Source organism: Myxine glutinosa, chromosome 5 (assembly GCF_964187855.1).
Source record: "Myxine glutinosa chromosome 5, kmMyxGlut1.1, whole genome shotgun sequence".
NCBI classification, from domain to species: domain Eukaryota; kingdom Metazoa; phylum Chordata; class Myxini; order Myxiniformes; family Myxinidae; genus Myxine; species Myxine glutinosa.
In genome coordinates, this window is record NC_136265.1 from 15,742,282 (window position 1) to 15,763,067 (window position 20,786).

The 20,786-nt window shown below is 48.6% G+C and overlaps 1 protein-coding gene across 3 annotated transcripts; it reads right to left on the bottom strand.

Moving 5' to 3' along the window:
- Window positions 1–4,410: 4,410 nt before the first annotated feature.
- CCDC134 (coiled-coil domain containing 134) lies at window positions 4,411–17,770 on the bottom strand. Of its 3 annotated transcripts, none has more exons than XM_068117738.2 (7): window positions 17,436–17,770; window positions 11,374–11,550; window positions 11,107–11,228; window positions 7,721–7,805; window positions 7,423–7,604; window positions 7,224–7,295; window positions 4,411–5,138 (listed from the first exon to the last, which is right to left on the bottom strand). In XM_068117738.2, the coding sequence occupies exons 2-7, from the start codon at window positions 11,546–11,548 to the stop codon at window positions 5,016–5,018; spliced, it is 759 nt and encodes a 252-aa protein (XP_067973839.1). In that variant the 5' UTR covers window positions 11,549–11,550; window positions 17,436–17,770; the 3' UTR covers window positions 4,411–5,015. The 3 variants fall into 3 exon arrangements, with proteins under 3 accessions (XP_067973839.1, XP_067973840.1, XP_067973838.1); XM_068117739.2 differs by having other exon boundaries at window positions 17,450–17,642; XM_068117737.2 differs by lacking the exon at window positions 17,436–17,770 and adding an exon at window positions 17,334–17,361.
- Between the last annotated feature and the right edge of the window lie 3,016 nt (window positions 17,771–20,786).

Sequence of the window (20,786 nt, forward strand, 5' to 3'; positions counted from 1 at the left end):
CCGCCTTCGCCGCAAACCTGGTGCCATTTCCACGCCAGGTTTGGCCACAAGGCGAGGAATTGTTGCCCACCGTGCCCCTTCGGCAAGTCAGGAAACTACAAAGCCGGCGCTCGGTAGCGGCCCTGAGCGTCAGCCATTCCGGCAGCCTTCTTTTTATAATGGACACCTTGTCCGGGCGCCGTTTCCTATGCGACACGGGGGCACAGGTGAGCGTTATCCCTGCCTCTACGTCCGACAAGCACACCGTGGGCCGGGGCCCCGCGTTGCTTGCCGCGAACGGAGCACCCATACGCACATTCGGGAAGTGCTGCCTCTCCCTGCGGTTCGGAACGCAACGCTTTGCGTGGACGTTCGTAACCGCTAGTGTCCCCATGGCACTGCTCGGTGCGGACGTCCTCTGTGCACACGGGTTGTTGGTAGATGTGAAGAACAGACGTCTCGTCCAGGCTGAAACGTTCAGCTCGCTTGCTTGCGCGCTGAGCAGCTCGTTGAGCGCCTCACTGAGCGGCTCGCCAAGCGGCTTGCTGAGCGGTTCGGTCCCGGCGAGGTTAGTTTGTACGCTTCCGGCAGCGGACGACTTCACCCGCCTCCTCGACAGCTTCCCGGCCCACCTTCTCGGCGGGGGCCGTCAAGCACGGGGTGGAACACCACATCCCCACCGCCGGGCCACCGGTCTACGCCCGGGCACGCCGCCTCGAGCCGACAAAGCTCGCGGTAGCTAAAGCGGAGTTCGCTATGCTGGAGCGGCTCGGCATCGTGCGGCGCTCCGAGAGTGCTTGGGCATCGCCGCTTCACATCGTGCCAAAGCCCGGCAGGGGATGGCGACCGTGCGGGGACTACCGGCGCCTGAACGACGCCACCACCCCCGACCGCTACCCCGTCCCCCACATCCAGGACTTCTCCGCTCGGTTGGCGGGCATGTCCTTCTTTTCAAAGGTGGACCTCATACGCGGCTACCATCAGGTCCCCGTCAGGCCGGAGGACATCCCGAAGACGGCGGTCATCACGCCGTTCGGACTTTTCGAATTTCTTCGGATGCCCTTCGGTTTGAAGAATGCGGCTCAGACGTTCCAGCGACTAATGGACAGCGTCTTGCGCGACTTGGATTTCGTCTACATGTACCTGGACGACATCCTCGTCGCCAGCGCGTCCCGCGAAGAGCACCTCCACCATCTACGCACGCTCTTCGAACGTCTGGGCCAGCATGGCCTCATCGTGAACCCCGCCAAGTGCCGGTTCGGCGTCGCCGACATCGACTTTTTGGGGCACCGCGTCACCAGGCACGGGGCCGACCCCGTACCGGCCAAGGTGGAGGCGGTGAAGGGGTTTCCGCGCCCCCGCACGATCAAGGGGCTCCAGGAGTTCCTGGGCATGGTAAACTTTTACCATCGGTTCCTGCCCCGCATCGCCCAGCTCCTGCGCCCCTTGCACGAGGCCCTCCGAGGGAATCCGGGCAAAGGTGACGTTACCTGGACCGAGCAGATGGACGCGGCGTTCGCAGGCGCGAAGCTTGCCTTGGCTAACGCCACCATGCTCGCGCACCCGGCGCCCGATGCACCGATCGGCCTCACCACCGACGCGTCGGACTACGCGGTGGGCGCGGTGCACGAGCAATGGGTGCGTGGTGCTTGGCAACCGCTGGCGTTCTTCAGCCGGCAGCTTCGCCCACCCGAACGCCGCTATAGTACCTTCGACCGCGAGTTGCTCGGGCTTCACCTGGCGGTCAGGCACTTCCGCCATCTGCTCGAGGGCCGTGCGTTCACGGCCTTCGTCGACCACAAGCCACTGGTCTTCGCGATGGGCAAGGTCGCCGAGCCGTGGTCGGCCCGGCAGCAGCGTCACCTCTCGGCCGTGTCCGAATATACAACGGACATCCGGCACGTCGCGGGGAAGGACAACCCGGTGGCGGATTGCCTTTCCCGGTCCGTCGCCCACGCAGTCCACCTTGACATCGACTATGCCCGGATGGCGGCGGACCAGGCCGCCGACACCGGCGTCCAGGCCTTGCGGACCGCCGTCACGGCCTCCGCGTCACCGAGGTGCCATTCGACAGCGCGGCCCTCTTGTGCGACGTCTCCCTCGGGCGGCCTCGCTCCATCGTGCCCACGGGCTGGCAGTGCCAGGTTTTTGACGCCATCCACGGTCTGTCCCACCCGGGCACGAAGGCCTCCCAGAGGTTGGTCGCCGACAAGTTTGTCTGGCATGGCCTCCGGAAGGCCGTCCGCGGCTGGACCAGGACGTGCCTCGCGTGCCAGCGCGCGAAGGTGCACCGGCACACCCAGGCCCCATTGGCCCCGTTCACAGTGCCGGAACGAAGGTTCGAGCACGTACACGTGAACCTGGTGGGACCTCTGCCCCCCTCGCAGGGTTTCACCCACGTCCTGACAATGGTGGACCGCACCACCCGGTGGCCGGAGGCCGTGCCTTTGGCGGCGACGACGGCGGCGGACGTCGCACAGGCGTTCATTGCCACCTGGGTCGCCCGGTTCGGCGCCCCCTCGGACATCTCGTCCGACCGCGGCCCCCAGTTCACCTCGGAGCTCTGGGGGGCGGTCGCGCGGGGGCTCGGGGTCCAGCTGCACCAAACCACGGCCTACCACCCCCAGGCCAACGGCCTGTGCGAGCGGTTCCACCGCTCGTTGAAGGCCGCGCTCCGGGCCACCCTCCGCGATGGCGGCTGGGTCGACAGGCTCCCCTGGGTCCTGCTGGGCCTCCGGACGGCGCCCAAGGACGACCTGCGCGCATCCGCGGCGGAGTTGGTCTTCGGACAACTGCTGCTGGTGCCGGGCGGGTTCCTCCCCGACCCCACGGCACCATGGTCCGCGGCGCAGGAGCACTCCGCGCTGCAGGAGACAGCCCGGAGGTTCGCCCCGGTGCCGACGGCGCACCACGGGCACCCGCCTACGCACGTCGCCCCGGAGCTTCGCACCGCGGAGTACGCCTTCGTCCGGCACGGCGCCCACCGGACACCACTGCGGCCCCCGTACGACAGGCCTTTCCGCGTGCTGGAGACCGGGGTGAAACATTTCACCTTGGGCATCGGCGGTATTCCCGACCGCGTCTCGGTGGATCGCCTCAAACCGGCCTACCTCGACGTGGCCCAACCACCGCCGGTGGCTCGGCCCTCGCGTCGGGGCCGCCCCCCTGCGGGCAGACCCCCGGCACTGCCCAGGCCCGCCAGCACGCCGCCCCCCGGTCCTGCACCCATCCCGGGTGCAGCCGGAGGCATCCCAGCTGGCATCCCTGCACCCCGGACGCCGCCGGTCGCCAGAGGGCGCTTCGGCCGGGTCATCCGTTTGCCCCGCAAACTGGCCCTCCAGGTGCGCGGGAATTCTGGGGGGGCGCGTGTGGCGGACACGAAAGCTCACTGGCGTGAGGGCATCATTCCATGCACCAAGTGGGCGGCGGCCACGCCCGAGGGATATACACCGGGCGCGCAGCCCGGAGCGCTCCAGTGCTACAGTGAGCTCTGATAATAAAGACTCTTAAACTTACCGCGTTGTCCGCTTCCTTCTTGTTGTACAAGTAAGCGCGCGTAGCACCGTGCTTCAGTACAGTAGATCTTTGCTCCGTTCTGGAAGTAAACCTTACTTCACAGATGTTGGGATTCCTCCAAATTTCTTCATTTAGTGTTATAAAGAGCATTAGCGACTGTTTAAAAAGCAAATCATACATGTTTGTGGTTTATAATATTTTTACTTCCTGTAGAAGCCGTTGCTCCCACAGAAACGCCATTATAACTATAAGCTATTTATACACGTTATCACTGCAGGAAAAACGCCTTGGGGAAGTGGGATATTATTAGTATTAATATTGTTTTGTAATAACATTAACATTATGCTATTATCGTTAGTTTTGTTATTCGAAGCGGCCTTGGAAAAACGCCACGATAAAGCTAACTTAATATGGCTATACACCTCAACACGCAACCCATTGACGGGAATGGCGGGGGAAAACCCGCTCGGTGGAGAAAACCCCCTTGGGGAGGGGGGCAAATGAATGTGCTACAACCTTCGTTATGTAACACTTGGTCATCCTGTCAAGTTTGGTTGAGATTGGATAAGTAACGACGAAATGTATTGGCGTCAAAAATTCATCAGACAGACGGACAGACACAAATGGTGTATTTTAGTATGATGGTCTGCACACGTCGAGTAATTGGTCCCTTGACAGAACATTCAGGGCGACAGTGGCTGTTCTTGCAGTCTTTCCACACTCATCCTGATTAATTTCACAGGTGGGTTGCACTGGAAATTAAAGTCCAGGTTAATTTGTAGGTTCATCTCTCGAGGTTGGTTCATGTATTGGTTTCTACTTTCTGAACGTTTCCTCCTGCCTGGCTCGCAAATACGTCACACCCAGCTTTCACAATGGCATGTGTATGGTAAATGATGAGGCTGGAAACGTGTATGCAACAACTGTTGTGTTCATTTATTCTGCAACAGAACATTTAACATGTTATGTCTCATGTTGGCACAATGAAAACACAGCCGGCTGTCTCATCTGTCACAGCACAGTCTTCCCGAGCTGTGGCTTCGCTCCTCCTATCTAGTGATTGGACGTACTGCACCGTTTGTATTTTTGGGCTTGCAACAAGTACGCATGTTTTTGCTTCATGCATGTAACCCAGGGGTTTTTTGTTTTTTTTGGATGCGATTGAGACAGCTGTCAGTTGCCTATACACCGCCCAATAAATGTATGTGGCAGAAGAACGTGTCCCATGCTTGGTACAAGATCGCCCGGATGGCGAGTACGCTGCTAGTTCACAATAATCCAGCACAGCATCTTGGGAAATGTGATGTTTTTATTTGTGTTCAAACTAATCCCTGAATGATGGATACTTTAAAGTGAATAACATTTACAAAAGGCTCCCATTTGTCTTGGTTGGAGCTCTCGTATAGTTAATGTTTCTTCATTTAAAAAAAACCAACCTAAAACATTTTAAATGTCTGAGCAACCAAAGACCACCACATCCTGTTATTCACAAAGGTAATAAAATAACCCCGCAAGGAGTTTTAGAGATCATCTTGAGCACGTGAGAGCCGTGGACCTTTCATTTTAGCTCTCTGCTCCTCTTTCCTCTTGCGGCGCTTCTCCTTTACAAGGGTCTTGTGCAGCAGCTCTGACTCTCGGAGAATCTATGAGGATGGAAACTGAAGATTAGAGATCATTACACTAAACATTTGAATTAACTTGATGGGGATCCTGACTCATGACGTAATTTCATATCAAAATAAATAATCCTTATTATAATTCACGGAGCGGTGTTGGTTTATTTTTTTTTGTGCGACTCTTCCTACACTCATTGGCCGATTACATCCAGACTTGCTACATAGGATCAGCATGACCCTAATTAGTGTATGGGCGTGTTTTTTTTATATTATCTGTCGATGGTCTTGAGAAAGGGGAGAGGGTGAGGGGCAAGGGGGTAGAGGGTAGGGGTAGAGAGGAGGGATGCCAATTCTCTATGTAAATGTGTATCGTGTAGCACCACCTATAGGTGGGAGCGTGTATTACAAGTCCAGTAGAGTATTCCTGTCCCTACGTTTTCCAGGGCAGTGAGGTGTTTTGAATTGTAAGCAGTAGACATGTTCCCCGGGGGAGGGGGTGGCGGGGGGTTTGGGAGCGATTGAGGAAGCTGTCAGTTGCCTATATACCACCTAAATAAAGGCATGTGTCAGAATAACGTTGTGTGCTTGCAACAAGATTGCCCATAGGGTGGGTATTCTACTAGTAATTATAATACTGAACATTTAATATACACCCCACCAGGATATATAAACTATCAGACCACATACACCTTTCTGAAACCTGAGGGACACATCCACAAATAAGGCAGTAGAACAAAGAGGCCACAAACGTGTCTGTGATTTGGGATGGGGGAGAAGGTGCGGTTAGCAGGGAGTGGGGAAGAGGCCCATAAACTCACGATCCATCCAAAACCGTGATCCTTTCCATGCCTTAACTTACCCCACCCCTCAGACCCTCCTCTTTCCTTCCTGAGTTTGCTTCTGTATCCATTTTGTCCACCCTGTGCGTCCACCCCTTGCCCTCAATCTTCCCCACATCCGTTATTTATCCAAGTCTCCCTATATTTTGTCACTCAACCCTGCTGTTGGTGTGCCTCCTCTCTCTACGGTTTTCTTTGTTCTGTGGTGTTCTAGCTCTTCAACAAGCCTCACTGTATACAAAAAAAAAAAATTAAAAAGTTGCGGAGTGTGGAATGGTACGTGCGATGAGCAAGAAGGTGGCAGTGACACAGGGGAAGCAGATCAAGGGGGTGAGACACATGGGAATCAGTGAAAGCAGAGAGAGTGGGAGGGATACAAGGAAAACAGAGAGGGAAGGATTCAGGGAAAGCAAAGAGGGAAGGATTCAGGGAAAGCAGAGAGAGAAGGATTCAGGGAAAGCAGAGAGAGAAGGATTCAGGGAAAGCAGAGAGAGAAGAATTCAGGGAAAGCAGAGAGGGAAGGATGCAGGGAAAGCAGAGAGAGAAGGATTCAGGGAAAGCAGAGAGGGAAGGATGCAGGGAAAGCAGAGAGAGAAGGATTCAGGGAAAGCAGAGAGAGAAGGATTCAGGGAAAGCAGAGAGAGAAGGATTCAGGGAAAGCAGAGAGAGAAGGATTCAGGGAAAGCAGAGAGGGAAGGATGCAGGGAAAGCAGAGAGGGAAGGATGCAGGGAAAGCAGAGAGGGAAGGATGCAGCAAAAGCAGTGAGAGGGAAGAATGAATGAATGAATGAATGAATGATCGTTTTAAGGCCATTTTCCCCGCGAGAGCATCCAAATAATCGCATCCATGTTTGAAGGAAGAGGTTCAGTTTGGCATTTTAAAAATGAAATGGGCAAAGCCTAAAATGAATGAAACCCTTTATAATCCATTAGAATTAAACACAGTGGGTTAGAAAGGTTCTTCTTCCTCATTTTGACGAAAAGAGCCAAATACTGAAGCGGCTTCACTGCTTAAAAATATAACTTGTGGTGAAGTAACAAGGTCCCAGGATGAAGTAGTTTTTTTTGTCAAAATCACACAACTCTGAATCGTGGGGTTCAAACAGATCGAGATGATTTAGCATTGAAATCCTTACTAATGCCGCATGATGGTCGGAACCTCGGTTTAAACCCCAAATACAATATGTATTGATATACAGTCCAAAACCACCTTCTAAATCAATTCAAAATAAATAATTATCCATGCACAAGGCAGAGACAAAGAATGCCAAACCTTGTCTTCATCCACCCGGAAGGGATTGCGGAAGTCGGGCAACTTTTCCACAAACCCCAGCTCCTGAGACATCTTGAGGAATGGGTGGTATGGGACAAAGAAGCATCAACGGGATCACAACCACACAGATCCGCCAAAAAAAAAAAAAATCACAAGGCTCAAGTTCCATTTTAATCCGGCTCGTTTCCTTTCACCTTACCAACATTAGGAGCTTGGAGTATGTTCCAGTGTCAAACACTCCTGTCCGATTGCAGAAGTCAATGCCCCAGCGTGCCAGTGCCTGCCATCTGACGTTTGGATCAAAGTATCCGTGAACGATCTTGGGAAAGCGCAGCAACACATCTCCAAAGAAGGCCGTGTTTTCTACAACACGCGAGTAAGCTGCACAGAAAAGGAAAGAGAAACAAATGCATTCAAGATAAGGAGCAAGTGCTTGCTACGCACTGCACATGCTTATGACTCCGCATTATGTCACAGCGTCCTCAAGTCCCGCCCACCGTCGCGCAATTTCTCCTCTGCTGGAACGGGACCGTCGGGGCCAATTCCTCCCACAGTCACCTCTGTTCTCGACTCCTCCAGAACCTGAACACGTGGAAGATGGAACCAAACAATACGTGTGACGATCATATAAAGTACAACGCGGCTGCATCCTACGTGCAGACATAATAAATATAAGCTTCATATATTTGATGAAGTGCATCGTGAGAGCTTTATATTCAAGAGCAGGAGGTTACGATGATGTGCAAGCCAAAAGACAAACTAAAAATGTTGCATATTCAAAATCAACTTCATCAAACAATGACCAAAAAAAAAATGGCAGGTCATGTGGCCGAAAATGCAATCACACTAAAATACGCCATTTGTGTCTGTCAAATTTTTGACGCCAATACATTCTGTCGCTACTTATCCAATCTGAACCAAACTTGACAGGATGGCGAAGGGTTACACAATGAAGGTTGTAGCGCATTCATTTGCCCCCCACCCCTCCCCAAGGGGGTTTTCTCCGCCCAAGCGAGTTTCCCCACCATTGGTCAATGGGGCTGCATGTTGAGGTGTATATAAATGCTAAATTAGCTTTATCGTGGCGTATTTCCAAAGAAGATTTATCGTGGCGTATTTCCAAAGACGCTTTTAATAACAAAATTAATGATAATCGCATTTTGCTAATGTTATTACAAAACAATATTAATACTAATAATGTCGCACTTCCCCAAGGCGTTTTTCCTGCAGTGATAACGTGTATAAATAGCTTATAGTTATAATGGCGTTTTCGTGGGAGCAACGGTTTCTACAGGAAGTGAAAATATTATAAACCACAAACACGTATGCTCAGCTTTTCAAACAGTCGCTAATGCTCTTTATAACACTAAATTAAGAAATTTGGAGGAATCCCGACATCCGTGAAGTAAGGTTTACTTACAGAACTGAGCGAACATCTACTGTACTCTATATAACCCACAAATGTGGGGTTAATAACATGGCCCTTCCTGCCACTACCGTGGCATTTCTCGTAGCGAACTTTTGAAACTCACCCTGCTGTTTCATACGAAACTGAAAGGGAGAAGCTTGGGTTGTGCTCCTTTACCAAGCAGCGAGCTAGCGCTTGCCAAGCCAGCCGTTCCTTAACGGTTTTGAATGGAGTGCTTGCTCAAATGCTTAAACCACTTGGCGATCTCTTCACAAGAAACTTGGTAAATGAACACACACCCAATGTTCTTGAGACCCGATCATAGATCGACTGTAATCCATATACCCCAAAGAGGAATGACCCTTCCTGCCCCTCCCGGAGTCTGCGGGTGTACTAGTATAATTAAACATGCAATATTCACAGTGTGCTATTACAATTGATTAGTAATTAACAAATTGTTAATTACTATGATTACTTAGTAATTAACAATATTTTAAAATATCAATACTTCAGCAAATCAGCAAATCAGCGACATATTTGCATTTTGCAAACAGATAAATAACTCAACAATTGGTGATTACAATGACATCTTTATTGAAAAATTTACAGCTATAGTGATTTTTAATGCAAATACAGCAACATCTATATATAAGCAGAAGAGATTTGTGTTTGCGTTGCCCAGTAACCAGTTTGAGTAAAGGTCCATTGTCTTGGGTCATATGCCCTGCATTGAGCAGACCAATTCCGAGCTCAAAACAATTATAAAAACAGTTGAATAGGCTGAAAGCACATGACATAATCCATAATTTATAACATTCCTGGACAGGGAGGATGACCTGGAGCAGAGGTGGGGAACCTTTCCTAGTCTGAGGGCTTTAACATCTATTGTTAAACTTGGTGTAGGCCGGAAACTCTCAATTAGTGATTTGTAAGTAATTAAAACAGTATATATACAGATATCCAATAGGCCGGTGGACTCAGCTTCATCCCGGGAGATTCCAATGATCTTGAAAGCCTTGGCTCCCACTGCGTTAAGCTGAGAAAGGTGTGAGGCAGGGGCGCTAGTGCAGAAGAGAGAGCAGTAATCCATTAAACATTTTGGAGGTAAAATTTGAAGTGTGGTGGTTTGTCCAAGAAAGATCATGGCTGATCGTGAGGCCCAAGCATTTGACTGATTTTACTTCTTCAAGAAGATTGTTAAGAAAGTAGATAGTAAGGTTTGCCAGAAGTTCCTGAGAGAGAGACAGAGACAGAGACAGAGACTTCTCAGGAGAAAAATACGTATTCCAAGTGTTTGACCAGCTCGTGATTTTTTTTTTTTCATCGTCTGAAGAGAGGTAAGAAGCTGCTGTCTGTCTGTCTGTCTGTCTGTCTGTCTGAAGGATGAGGGATGTCATGGGAGAGGGTGGAGCAATCAGCAAATTTTTGAGAGAGAAAGATTGTTGATGAAGATTAGGAATAGGACTGGGCCTAGAAAATTGCCTTGGGACACACCAGCCTAAACAGGGAGAGGAGATGGAAGGATTCCGTTAGGTCACACGATTCTTGACTGCACGTGCAGGAATTTGTAATCCATCCAGGATGCTGGTGATAGCTCGCCTTCTCTTCGCAAAGGGATCTTTAACGTCCACCAACTAATCGAGCAAATGGAACGCCGAGTTTAAAGTCCATCCGAGTCATCAATATGTGCTCCCTCCCTAAGCTCTCTCTCTCACCCTCTCTGAAAGGAACGTCTGGCAAACCTTCCTAACTACTTTCTTAACAATCTTCTTAAAGAAGTTAAATCAATCAAATGCTTGGGCCTCACGATCAGCCATGATCTTTCTTGGACGAACCACCACACTTCAATTTTTACCTCTAAAATGTTTAATGGATTACTGTCTCTTCTGCGCTAGCGCCCATGACTCCGCTGGCCGGACGTTTACCATGCCTAACCTAGAGGTATCCACACTCACCTCTAAGCTGTCTCGCCTTAGTTTGAACCCCGATCCAGCTATAAACTGTCATCCCGGTGTTTCGCATGCCGGGTGAGGCATCAAATTGCATGTTAAGCCGGGTGACCCGTCTACCCGCACTGGAGATGAGAGTGTACGTTAAAGATGACATGGTGCGCTTCACACCGAGTAGACGAGTTATCACTGGAGCCCAGAATCATTACAAGTTTCTGCAAAAATCTGCAGGTAACAAATGATCTGGTCTACCTGGCAATCCCTCAACACCAGGTTGGACAGTTTGCGTCTCTCAGACAGTGGTGGTTGTCTGGTTCAGCATTTCCTCCTCCGTAAAACGAGTGAACGCTCCTCGGTTGTTCAAACGTCACACGTAAGTAAACATCTACGGACGGCGCTCATAGCATTCTAAAACATTCTTGTAATCCACGATTGGAACTTTTGGTTATACCGTCACTCTGTCGAACAGTTAGGGCCTACAAACAGAACCCACCCAGAAAGAGCACCAAGGATCCACATCACTTACCTTGAAAAGGCCTTGCAACATCATGTCAATGATCTTGTACCGTTGGTTCACGTCCCGCATTTCCACCAATGTCTTGAGAGCCGCCAACTGGTCCTTTCGTTTGGCTTCGAACAGTGTTTTGTCTGTCCCCGGAAGCGTTAAGTAATAAACACCACAGGCGATTTCAACCAACGAAAGGGAAATACAAATGTGCAAATAACACGACGGTCATGTCCGCTCCAAATATAATTGATGGCATGTCGAGATGCTTGGTACGTTGAGGGATACATATGGTAAGGGTAAGTTTGCGCCTCTGTGCGTCGGCTGTGGGGTCACTCCCACCGCTGGGGCCTGTGCTCATATCGTGACTGGATCCGTTCTCATGGTCTTGTCCCAAGGCACGTGCGATGGTATAGTACACCAAGAGCGTACCGCAGAGAATGCCTCCCCGTGTCACCCACATCACTGCACATGGTAAAAAGCATTCGCAGGAGGTCAAATTACATCGCTCACATTCACAGGAGGTCAAATTACATCGCTCACATTCGCAGGAGGTCAAATTATATCGCTCACATTCGCAGGAGGTCAAATTACATCGCTCACATTCGCAGGAGGTCAAATTACATCGCTCACATTCGCAGGAGGTCAAATTACATCGCTCACATTCGCAGGTCAAATTACATCGCTCACATTCGCATGAGGTCAAATTACATCGCTCACATTCGCATGAGGTCAAATTACATTGCTCACATTCGCATGAGGTCAAATTACATCGCTCACATTCGCATGAGGTCAAATTACATCGCTCACATTCGCATGAGGTCAAATTACATCGCTCACATTCGCAGGAGGTCAAATTACATCGCTCACATTCGCAGGAGGTCAAATTACATCGCTCACATTCACAGGAGGTCAAATTACATCGCTCACATTTGCATGAGGTCAAATTACATCGCTCACATTCGCATGAAGTCAAATTACATCGCTCACATTCGCATGAGGTCAAATTACATCGCTCACATTCGCATGAGGTCAAATTACATCGCTGACATTCGCATGAGGTCAAATTACATCGCTCACATTCGCAGGAGGTCAAATTACATCGCTCACATTCGCATGAGGTCAAATTACATCGCTCACATTCGCAGGAGGTCAAATTACATCGCTCACATTCGCAGGAGGTCAAATTACATCGCTCACATTCGCAGGAGGTCAAATTACATCGCTCACATTCGCAGGAGGTCAAATTACATCGCTCACATTCGCATGAAGTCAAATTACATCGCTCACATTCGCAGGAGGTCAAATTACATCGCTCACATTCGCAGGAGGTCAAATTACATCGCTCACATTCGCATGAAGTCAAATTACATCGCTCACATTCGCATGAGGTCAAATTACATCGCTCACATTCGCAGGAGGTCAAATTACATCGCTCACATTCGCAGGAGGTCAAATTATATCGCTCACATTCGCAGGAGGTCAAATTACATCGCTCACATTCGCAGGAGGTCAAATTACATCGCTCACATTCGCAGGAGGTCAAATTACATCGCTCACATTCGCAGGAGGTCAAATTACATCGCTCACATTCGCAGGAGGTCAAATTACATCGCTCCCATTTGCAGGAGGTCAAATTACATCGCTCACATTCGCATGAGGTCAAATTACATCGCTCACATTCGAAGGAGGTCAAATTACATCGCTCACATTCGCAGGAGGTCAAATTACATCGCTCACATTCGCAGGAGGTCAAATTACATCGCTCACATTCGCAGGAGGTCAAATTACATCGCTCACATTCGCAGGAGGTCAAATTACATCGCTCACATTCGCATGAGGTCAAATTACATCGCATTCGCAGGACGTCAAATTACATCGCTCACATTCGCAGGAGGTCAAATTACATCGCATTCGCAGGACATCAAATTACATCGCTCACATTCGCATGAGGTCAAATTACATCGCTCACATTCGCAGGAGGTCAAATTACATCGCTCACATTCGCAGGAGGTCAAATTACATCGCATTCGCAGGACGTCAAATTACATCGCTCACATTCGCAGGAGGTCAAATTACATCGCTCACATTCGCAGGAGGTCAAATTACATCGCTCACATTCGCAGGAGGTCAAATTACATCGCATTCGCAGGACGTCAAATTACATCGCTCACATTCGCAGGAGGTCAAATTACATCGCTCACATTCGCATGAGGTCAAATTACATCGCTCACATTCGCAGGTCAAATTACATCGCATTCGCAGGACGTCAAATTACATCGCTCACATTCGCAGGAGGTCAAATTACATCGCTCACATTCGCAGGTCAAATTACATCGCATTCGCAGGACGTCAAATTACATCGCTCACATTCGCAGGCGGTCAAATTACATCGCTCACATTCGCAGGTCAAATTACATCGCATTCGCAGGACGTCAAATTACATCGCTCACATTCGCAGGAGGTCAAATTACATCGCTCACATTCGCATGAGGTCAAATTACATCGCTCACATTCGCAGGTCAAATTACATCGCATTCGCAGGACGTCAAATTACATCGCTCACATTCGCAGGAGGTCAAATTACATCGCTCACATTCGCAGGTCAAATTACATCGCATTCGCAGGACGTCAAATTACATCGCTCACATTCGCATGAGGTCAAATTACATCGCTCACATTCGCATGAGGTCAAATTACATCGCTCACATTCGCAGGTCAAATTACATCGCATTCGCAGGACGTCAAATTACATCGCTCACATTCGCAGGAGGTCAAATTACATCGCTCACATTCGCATGAGGTCAAATTACATCGCTCACATTCGCAGGTCAAATTACATCGCATTCGCAGGACGTCAAATTACATCGCTCACATTCGCAGGAGGTCAAATTACATCGCTCACATTCGCAGGTCAAATTACATCGCATTCGCAGGACGTCAAATTACATCGCTCACATTCGCATGAGGTCAAATTACATCGCTCACATTCGCAGGAGGTCAAATTACATCGCTCACATTCGCAGGTCAAATTACATCGCTCACATTCGCATGAAGTCAAATTACATCGCTCACATTCGCATGAGGTCAAATTACATCGCTCACATTCGCAGGAGGTCTACCAGAGGTGGAGTAGCTGAATGGAAACCTTCACTAACTTTTTTTAGGTTGGACAAATAAAAATCGAACCTGGAAGAACATAGAACGGATGAGGACGCAGCAGAACACAAGGAACATGTGGAGGGGCGGATGGGCGGGATGGTGAGGGAAAACACCAACACTCGCAACAGTGGGGATGGGGGACAAAATTGAGGGAGACGTGGAGGGATAAGGGATATGGGGATGAATAGGGTGGAGGACACACGGTGTGAACAATATGCGTACAGAAACAAACTAGAAGGAAGGAAAAACAGGAAATTGGAAAGGGATTGGCTTGGGGAGGGTTCATGGCGGTAGAAAACAAAAAAACAAAACAAAAAAAAACCATTAATAAATAAATAAATAAAGGAAAAGAGGTACGCACACTCCCCTCCAAACTGCATGGGATTTGGTTTGAATCAGGACCCAAATATAAACTGTTATCCTGTAGTGGGGCAACTTAGCATAACAATTGTGCATTTTGTGAGGAAAGCACCAAATTTGGCCCACTAGTAGACTATCCTATTATGAACATATTTGGATATTGGGCCATCTCAAATTCAGCCCCTGATGGCTCTGGCAGCCATTTTCCAAAACGACACCTTCAGCTTGTTCTGACGAATTGCATCATCAATTGGCTTGGTCCTTTCCACCAGGCATTCTCTGGTAAAAGCCTGGAACTGCTCTTGGCCAATCTTCTTCACATTCCTGACAGTCTCAACTGCAGCAGGACCTGCAATTTCCTTTGTGTCAAGGACAACCAGATCCATGCTCTCTTCCTCAAAGGGGTTGCCAAGCTCTTCTATGACGCTGACAAGGGCGCGGACATCCTTGGCGAAAGAGGTCTGCACACTTGGTGTCTGGTCGTGATGACGTGTGTCCTCTCGCCTCCCCCAGTGTTGATGGCCATCTTGGAACTCTTCTCTGGCCCTTGCAACTTCTGGCCCGGCAATCATCCAACGCTGCAGGGCACACTTGGGTTGTCAGTGAGGCCGACTGCTCCACCATCTCCTTTGATGCAGGCGTTATTCTGTTCATGCGCCTGGTCGATTGGGATCGAAGAGAACACCTTCTTCGTCTTCTGTACAGTGAAGTTGCCAGCCCTGAATTCTCTGGCTACATCTGGGTGCTTCATTGGGAGTGCAACCATGTCCCTCAGGTGAACAGGGACCCACCTGGCATAGTGTGTGTGGTCTAAGGCATGGAACCATGGGACCAGTTCCGTCAGGGCATCGAGGTACATCGTGAGTGAAGCCTGCCGCAGAGAACGCACGTAGACCAGTACCAACATCTCTAGTTCCAGCACAGTTGCCCAGTACTGAAAGTTGGGAATGTCTTCTCCTCTCTGGTGACACCAGTCTTCGAACTCAGGCAGGTCTTCTGCATCATCAGCATATGTCATACAGTGGCGTTCATACGCACGGTGTTGCAGGATGTGCACTGCCGCTGCAGTGATTTGATGAGCTCTTCTTGTGCGGGTGACGTGGGCAGCTCGCAGGAAGGAGTCGGCCGTCCCTGACGTTGCAATCTCAGCTTGCAAATATGCAAATCTTGCAAAAATCAAATCTCTGAATCTGAGATGGCCCAATATCCAGATCTTTTCATAATATGATAGTCTACTAGTGTGCCAAATTTGGTGCTTTCCTCACAAAATGCACAATTGTTATGCTATATTTAGCTTAGCTGCCGGACTACTGGTGTTTCACAGGCACGGCGATGCATCAATATGAGTGCCGTCCCTCAGATGGACGTTAACCCGGGCTACTGTCATTGAGGAGAAGGAGAAGAAGGAGAGTAAAGGGGGGAAAAGAGGGGAAGCAGACCATACGAGAAAAGGGAGGGGGAGGAAAGAGGGGAAAAGGAGAGGGGAAAAGGAGAGGCGAGACAGACGCACACACACCTCGTTTTTTCATTTCTCTCTTATACACTCACACACACCTCGTTTTTTCTTTTCTATCTCTCTTATATACACACACACACACACACACACACACACACACACACACACACACACACACACACACACACACACACACACACACACACACACACACACCTCGTTTTTTCATTTCTCTCATACACACACACACACCTCGTTTTTTCTTTTCTATCTCTCTTATACATACACACACACACCTCGTTTTTTCTTTTCTATCTCTCTTATACATACACACACACCTCGTTTTTTCATTTCTCTCTCTTACACACACACCTCGTTTTTTCATTTCTCTCACACACACACCTCGTTTTTTCATTTCTCTCTCTTACACACACACCTCGTTTTTTCATTTCTCTCTCTTACACACACACCTCGTTTTTTCATTTCTCTCACACACACACCTCGTTTTTTCATTTCTCTCTCTGACACACACACCTCGTTTTTTTCATGTCTCTTATTCACAGACACACCTCGTTTTTTCATTTCTCTCTCTTATTCACACACACACCTCGTTTTTTCATTTCTCTTATACACACACACACACACCTCGTTTTTTCATTTCTCTCTCTTATACACACACACACCTCGTTTTTTCATTTCTCTCTCTCATACACACACACACCTCGTTTTTTCATTTCTCTTATACACACACACACACACCTCGTTTTTTCATTTCTCTCTCTTATACACAAACACACCTCGTTTTTTCATTTCTCTCATACACACACACACCTCGTTTTTTCATTTCTCTCTCTTATTCACACACACACCTCGTTTTTTCATTTCTCTTATACACACACACCTCGTTTTTTCATTTCTCTCTCTCTTATACACACACACACACCTTGTTTTTTCATTTGTCTCTTATTCAAAGACACACCTGATTTTTTCATTTCTGTCTCTCTTACACACACACACACACACACACACACACACACACACACACACACACACACACACACACACACACACACAGCCCAATTTCGTTGAATATGAGGGTAAAACACCAACAGAGATCAAGCACACGGGAGACACGAACCTGTAACGTCCCAGGTGCTCACCTTGGTATGATACGAATCAAAACATCGCGGTTTGAACGCGACGCTCGTTTATGATGCACCTGAGTTTACATGACTATTAATGAACCTCAACAAGACCCAACCCAGTTTACCTGCGTGTGCCATGTCTCGATTCTCCGACAGAAGGTAATGATTACCAATTCCCATCCACTGGGAAAAGGTATCACCATCAGTATCAGCACCTCACCACTCACCAGTTAGTGCTTACCTGCTGGTTACCATTAACCAGCGTTCTGTCCGTCACAACCGTCTGGAAACCACGTGGCGTGTTCACTGGCGTCACAGTTACTCCCATAACCAGGTAATGTCTTCAACATCACCGAAACACACCGTTAACCCGTTACACTAACCGAGTAGCACCACAACCATGACTGAAGAGAATACCGAGAACATTGTGTGTTTCCTCTCCGAAATATTCATACTTTGAACATAAAGTAAAAATAACTGAACATGGACGAAGGATTAAAAAGTCCGTTCAGTGCGGGATTTTAAATGTTACACTACCAGTCGTTCCATCGTCCGCTACACCGCCAAACGAAAACATCTACAACCATCCGAATACTACAATTTTCATTCGTTCTAAGCTTCATAGCAATTTAAAAAACGCCGCATTACAAAAATAACGAAATAATTACCTCAACAAGACAAAAAGCGGAAGTAAAATATAGAGCAAACTATTACTTATACATCGCTCAAATATCTGCTGTTTCAGAAATCGAGCTTACCTTAAAACCTTACCTTTCCCCCTCAAGGGAAAAAAAAAAGGAAATTCGAACTGAGCAAAGATTTATATATTACGTAAGCTGAGGAACAAAAACATCGGCAGTTCAGCGTACATAATAAATAAACATCAAAACTACACCGCAGAGGTTTTTTTCCCAGTCAACGTGCAATTTGAAGGATTTCCAAATGTTCACCAATATACGAGATAATTTATTGTTTCAGCTCCTGCAATATTGTTTACAAGTTGTATAAGACTCTCGGGATAAGTTCATGACTTAAATGCTGCTTTTAAAATCTTTTCAAACCTTCTCCTCCACCAGTTAGCTGAGATAGACCTTATCGTATTCTCAATCCATAGGATCACACACAGCACGTAGTTTCTGTGAACAGCTCAAGTTTATTGGGAGCTCACGCAAAACACACCGAGTCCATGGAAATCAGAGAGCGAAGAGGAAGAACATGTGAGCGACCAAGGCACAACCGAGCATGCGCGGGATGGCGTCAGATGACGTCACGCCTGAAGCAGTAAAACACCACCACCCAACACTGGTGAGGTTGATTGGGGGAAGCGATAGGTGGCCTCTCCGAATCGCCTTCATCGCAAAGAGAATCACAATAGGAAACTTTGTGTGGATGCATGATGACAGGTATGGCCCACCTGCGTACCTTGTAACACTCAGACTGTCGTACATGGTACAATGAGCATCGATGTTGAGAGCCAGCAAACTTGCAGATGTCACACCAGTTCCCATCTACAGACACAACCAGGTAACAATCCCGTACTCAAGACGTGTTGACCTGGTGTACTTGCATTTAGATGAAACCAACATGAACTGTCGGAGTGGCAGAATGGTGTGCTGATGTGGACTTTGACTTCTCACTATTCTATATAATAATAGCGTAAGGACTCGACTTTGTTATCCCTTTTACGCCGCACCCAGTGACCCGATGCCCACGGCACTAATGGATTTACGATCTACGAACCGCGCTCTTTGTTTATCACGTACAGCCATACTCGAAAAATCTGAATTAGCCGACGTTGGGGCCCAAAAGCATCCGATTAACTGCCGATACGACGCCATCTTACGACGCCATCGTATTGGCACCTGCTGGGTGAAGGCGAAGCAAGCCGTCCGCTGATTGGACAGGCAAAGGCGAAAGCAAGCCGTCCACTTAGTGGACAATTCAGAGCATGCATTTGTGCCGGTCGGCGATCATTGTTCATATACGCACTCTTCATTCTCATCTTTCTTCCTAACTCTTACTCGGACAAGCAAATCCCCTATGCCATCCATAATGGTACACTCTATCCATACACCACATCCTCCCTTCCGTGGATGTTCCACGGGTTTCGGCTAGTAAGTATGGTTCCTGGAGCGTTGGGCATGCTGCTCTCGGATAAGGTTCTAATCCAAGAACGGACTCTGGTAGTTGGTGAACTGGTCACGTTGAGTCAACATTTCCCACGTAGACAAACCGCAAGATCTGATACGCGAGTTTAATCGGAAGTGGAAAGCTGACAAGGAGAAACTGGACCTCCTAACGGGTCTTGGTGTAGTAATTCAGCTTCAACTTCTTGAATGGCTTTCTCAGCGACAGGGTTGCTTGTTGGAGTCTTTGGCACGACAAAGCTCAATGGAGATGCGGTGATCTTGGAGCTGGTCACTTGAATGCAGAAGCTCGATCAGCCCGGATGACAGCCGGTGGCCCATCCATCCGACGAAGTTCAACGACGAGTCGGAGCAGGTTGCCACGCAGGGCGTCATGGCATTCGTCATAAATGAGAGGGGAATGGGTGTAGGTAGTGATGCACTCACGCAAGATCGGGATCAGTTTACGCTCACGCTTTAGGATGTCTGCTGCAAAAGTCACACCAATTGTATCGGGAGGGTCATCTCAGAGAAACAATTGTGGCAACTGGTAGTTGCATGTTTGATGGGCCTCTCCATATCAAGGGCAAATAAGTGGCGATACATCACCTGATTAAGTTGATGGCAAGATGGGCGATGAAGCTTGATGTGGAGAGCCGTGACAAGGCCGTCCACGGCGAGGCGAGGAATGACGATGTGTTCACTGAAAGGTTGGAAAAGGTCGTAATATTGAATAGCCAATAACCCGTCTTTTGAGATGGTGGCTGAATTCAAGTACCTTTTACACGTCTGTAATATTGGTCAGCTTTTTCGAAGATCGGCTCCCTTGTTTGAGATGGGCATATGTTCAGTGTAAATCTGCGCACTCAGACTGTAGGGCTAGCCAGGCTGAACGGTTGACGTACGACGGATGACAGTCATCAGTCAGTTCCACAAACGAGCAAATTTGGTAGGGGGGATTGTTACAATCAAGGGCATTCCGGCTGGCGAAATCTGATACATTAGCGGAGCCCGCAAGATGGCGGATTAAGGCCTGGTAACGGCTGACCATCGACAAAAAGATTGAGATGCAGGGACCAGCCAAAATCTCTCCTCAGCATAGCTTTTCAAAAGATTGTGCACATGGCTTACTATCGGTCAGTATGCAAGCTTTATGATTGGACTGGATGATGACTGGTCAAATGTTTTGTAGCCATTGCGATTGAGAGTGCTTCACTTTCGCAGGGAAGCCAGGTGACGGTGTCCTCGCAATTTGGTGCTGGAAAAGCCTGCAAGTCGTTGTGGGGGGTTAAACCCCATTGTTGTGATTAAAAAGCCTGCAAGTCCAGAGGCTGTGCTCCTCGATCACATATTGTGCACATCTGTTGCAGGTCGTGAAGGTGCTTCTGTCGACCTTTGGAGGGCAGTAACAGCACCTTTTCCTTTTCTGTGGCCCACCATACATGATGTATA

Excerpts from the sequence above, each read along its gene's own strand:
- CCDC134 (XM_068117737.2), bottom strand. Across the intron at positions 11,229-11,373 it reads CAAACTTACCCTTACCATAT|ACAAAACACTGTTCGAAGCC; the intron begins GTATCCCTCAAC and ends TTCCGGGGACAG. Across the intron at positions 7,806-11,106 it reads TGTTGCAAGGCCTTTTCAAG|GTTCTGGAGGAGTCGAGAAC; the intron begins GTAAGTGATGTG and ends CCACGTGTTCAG.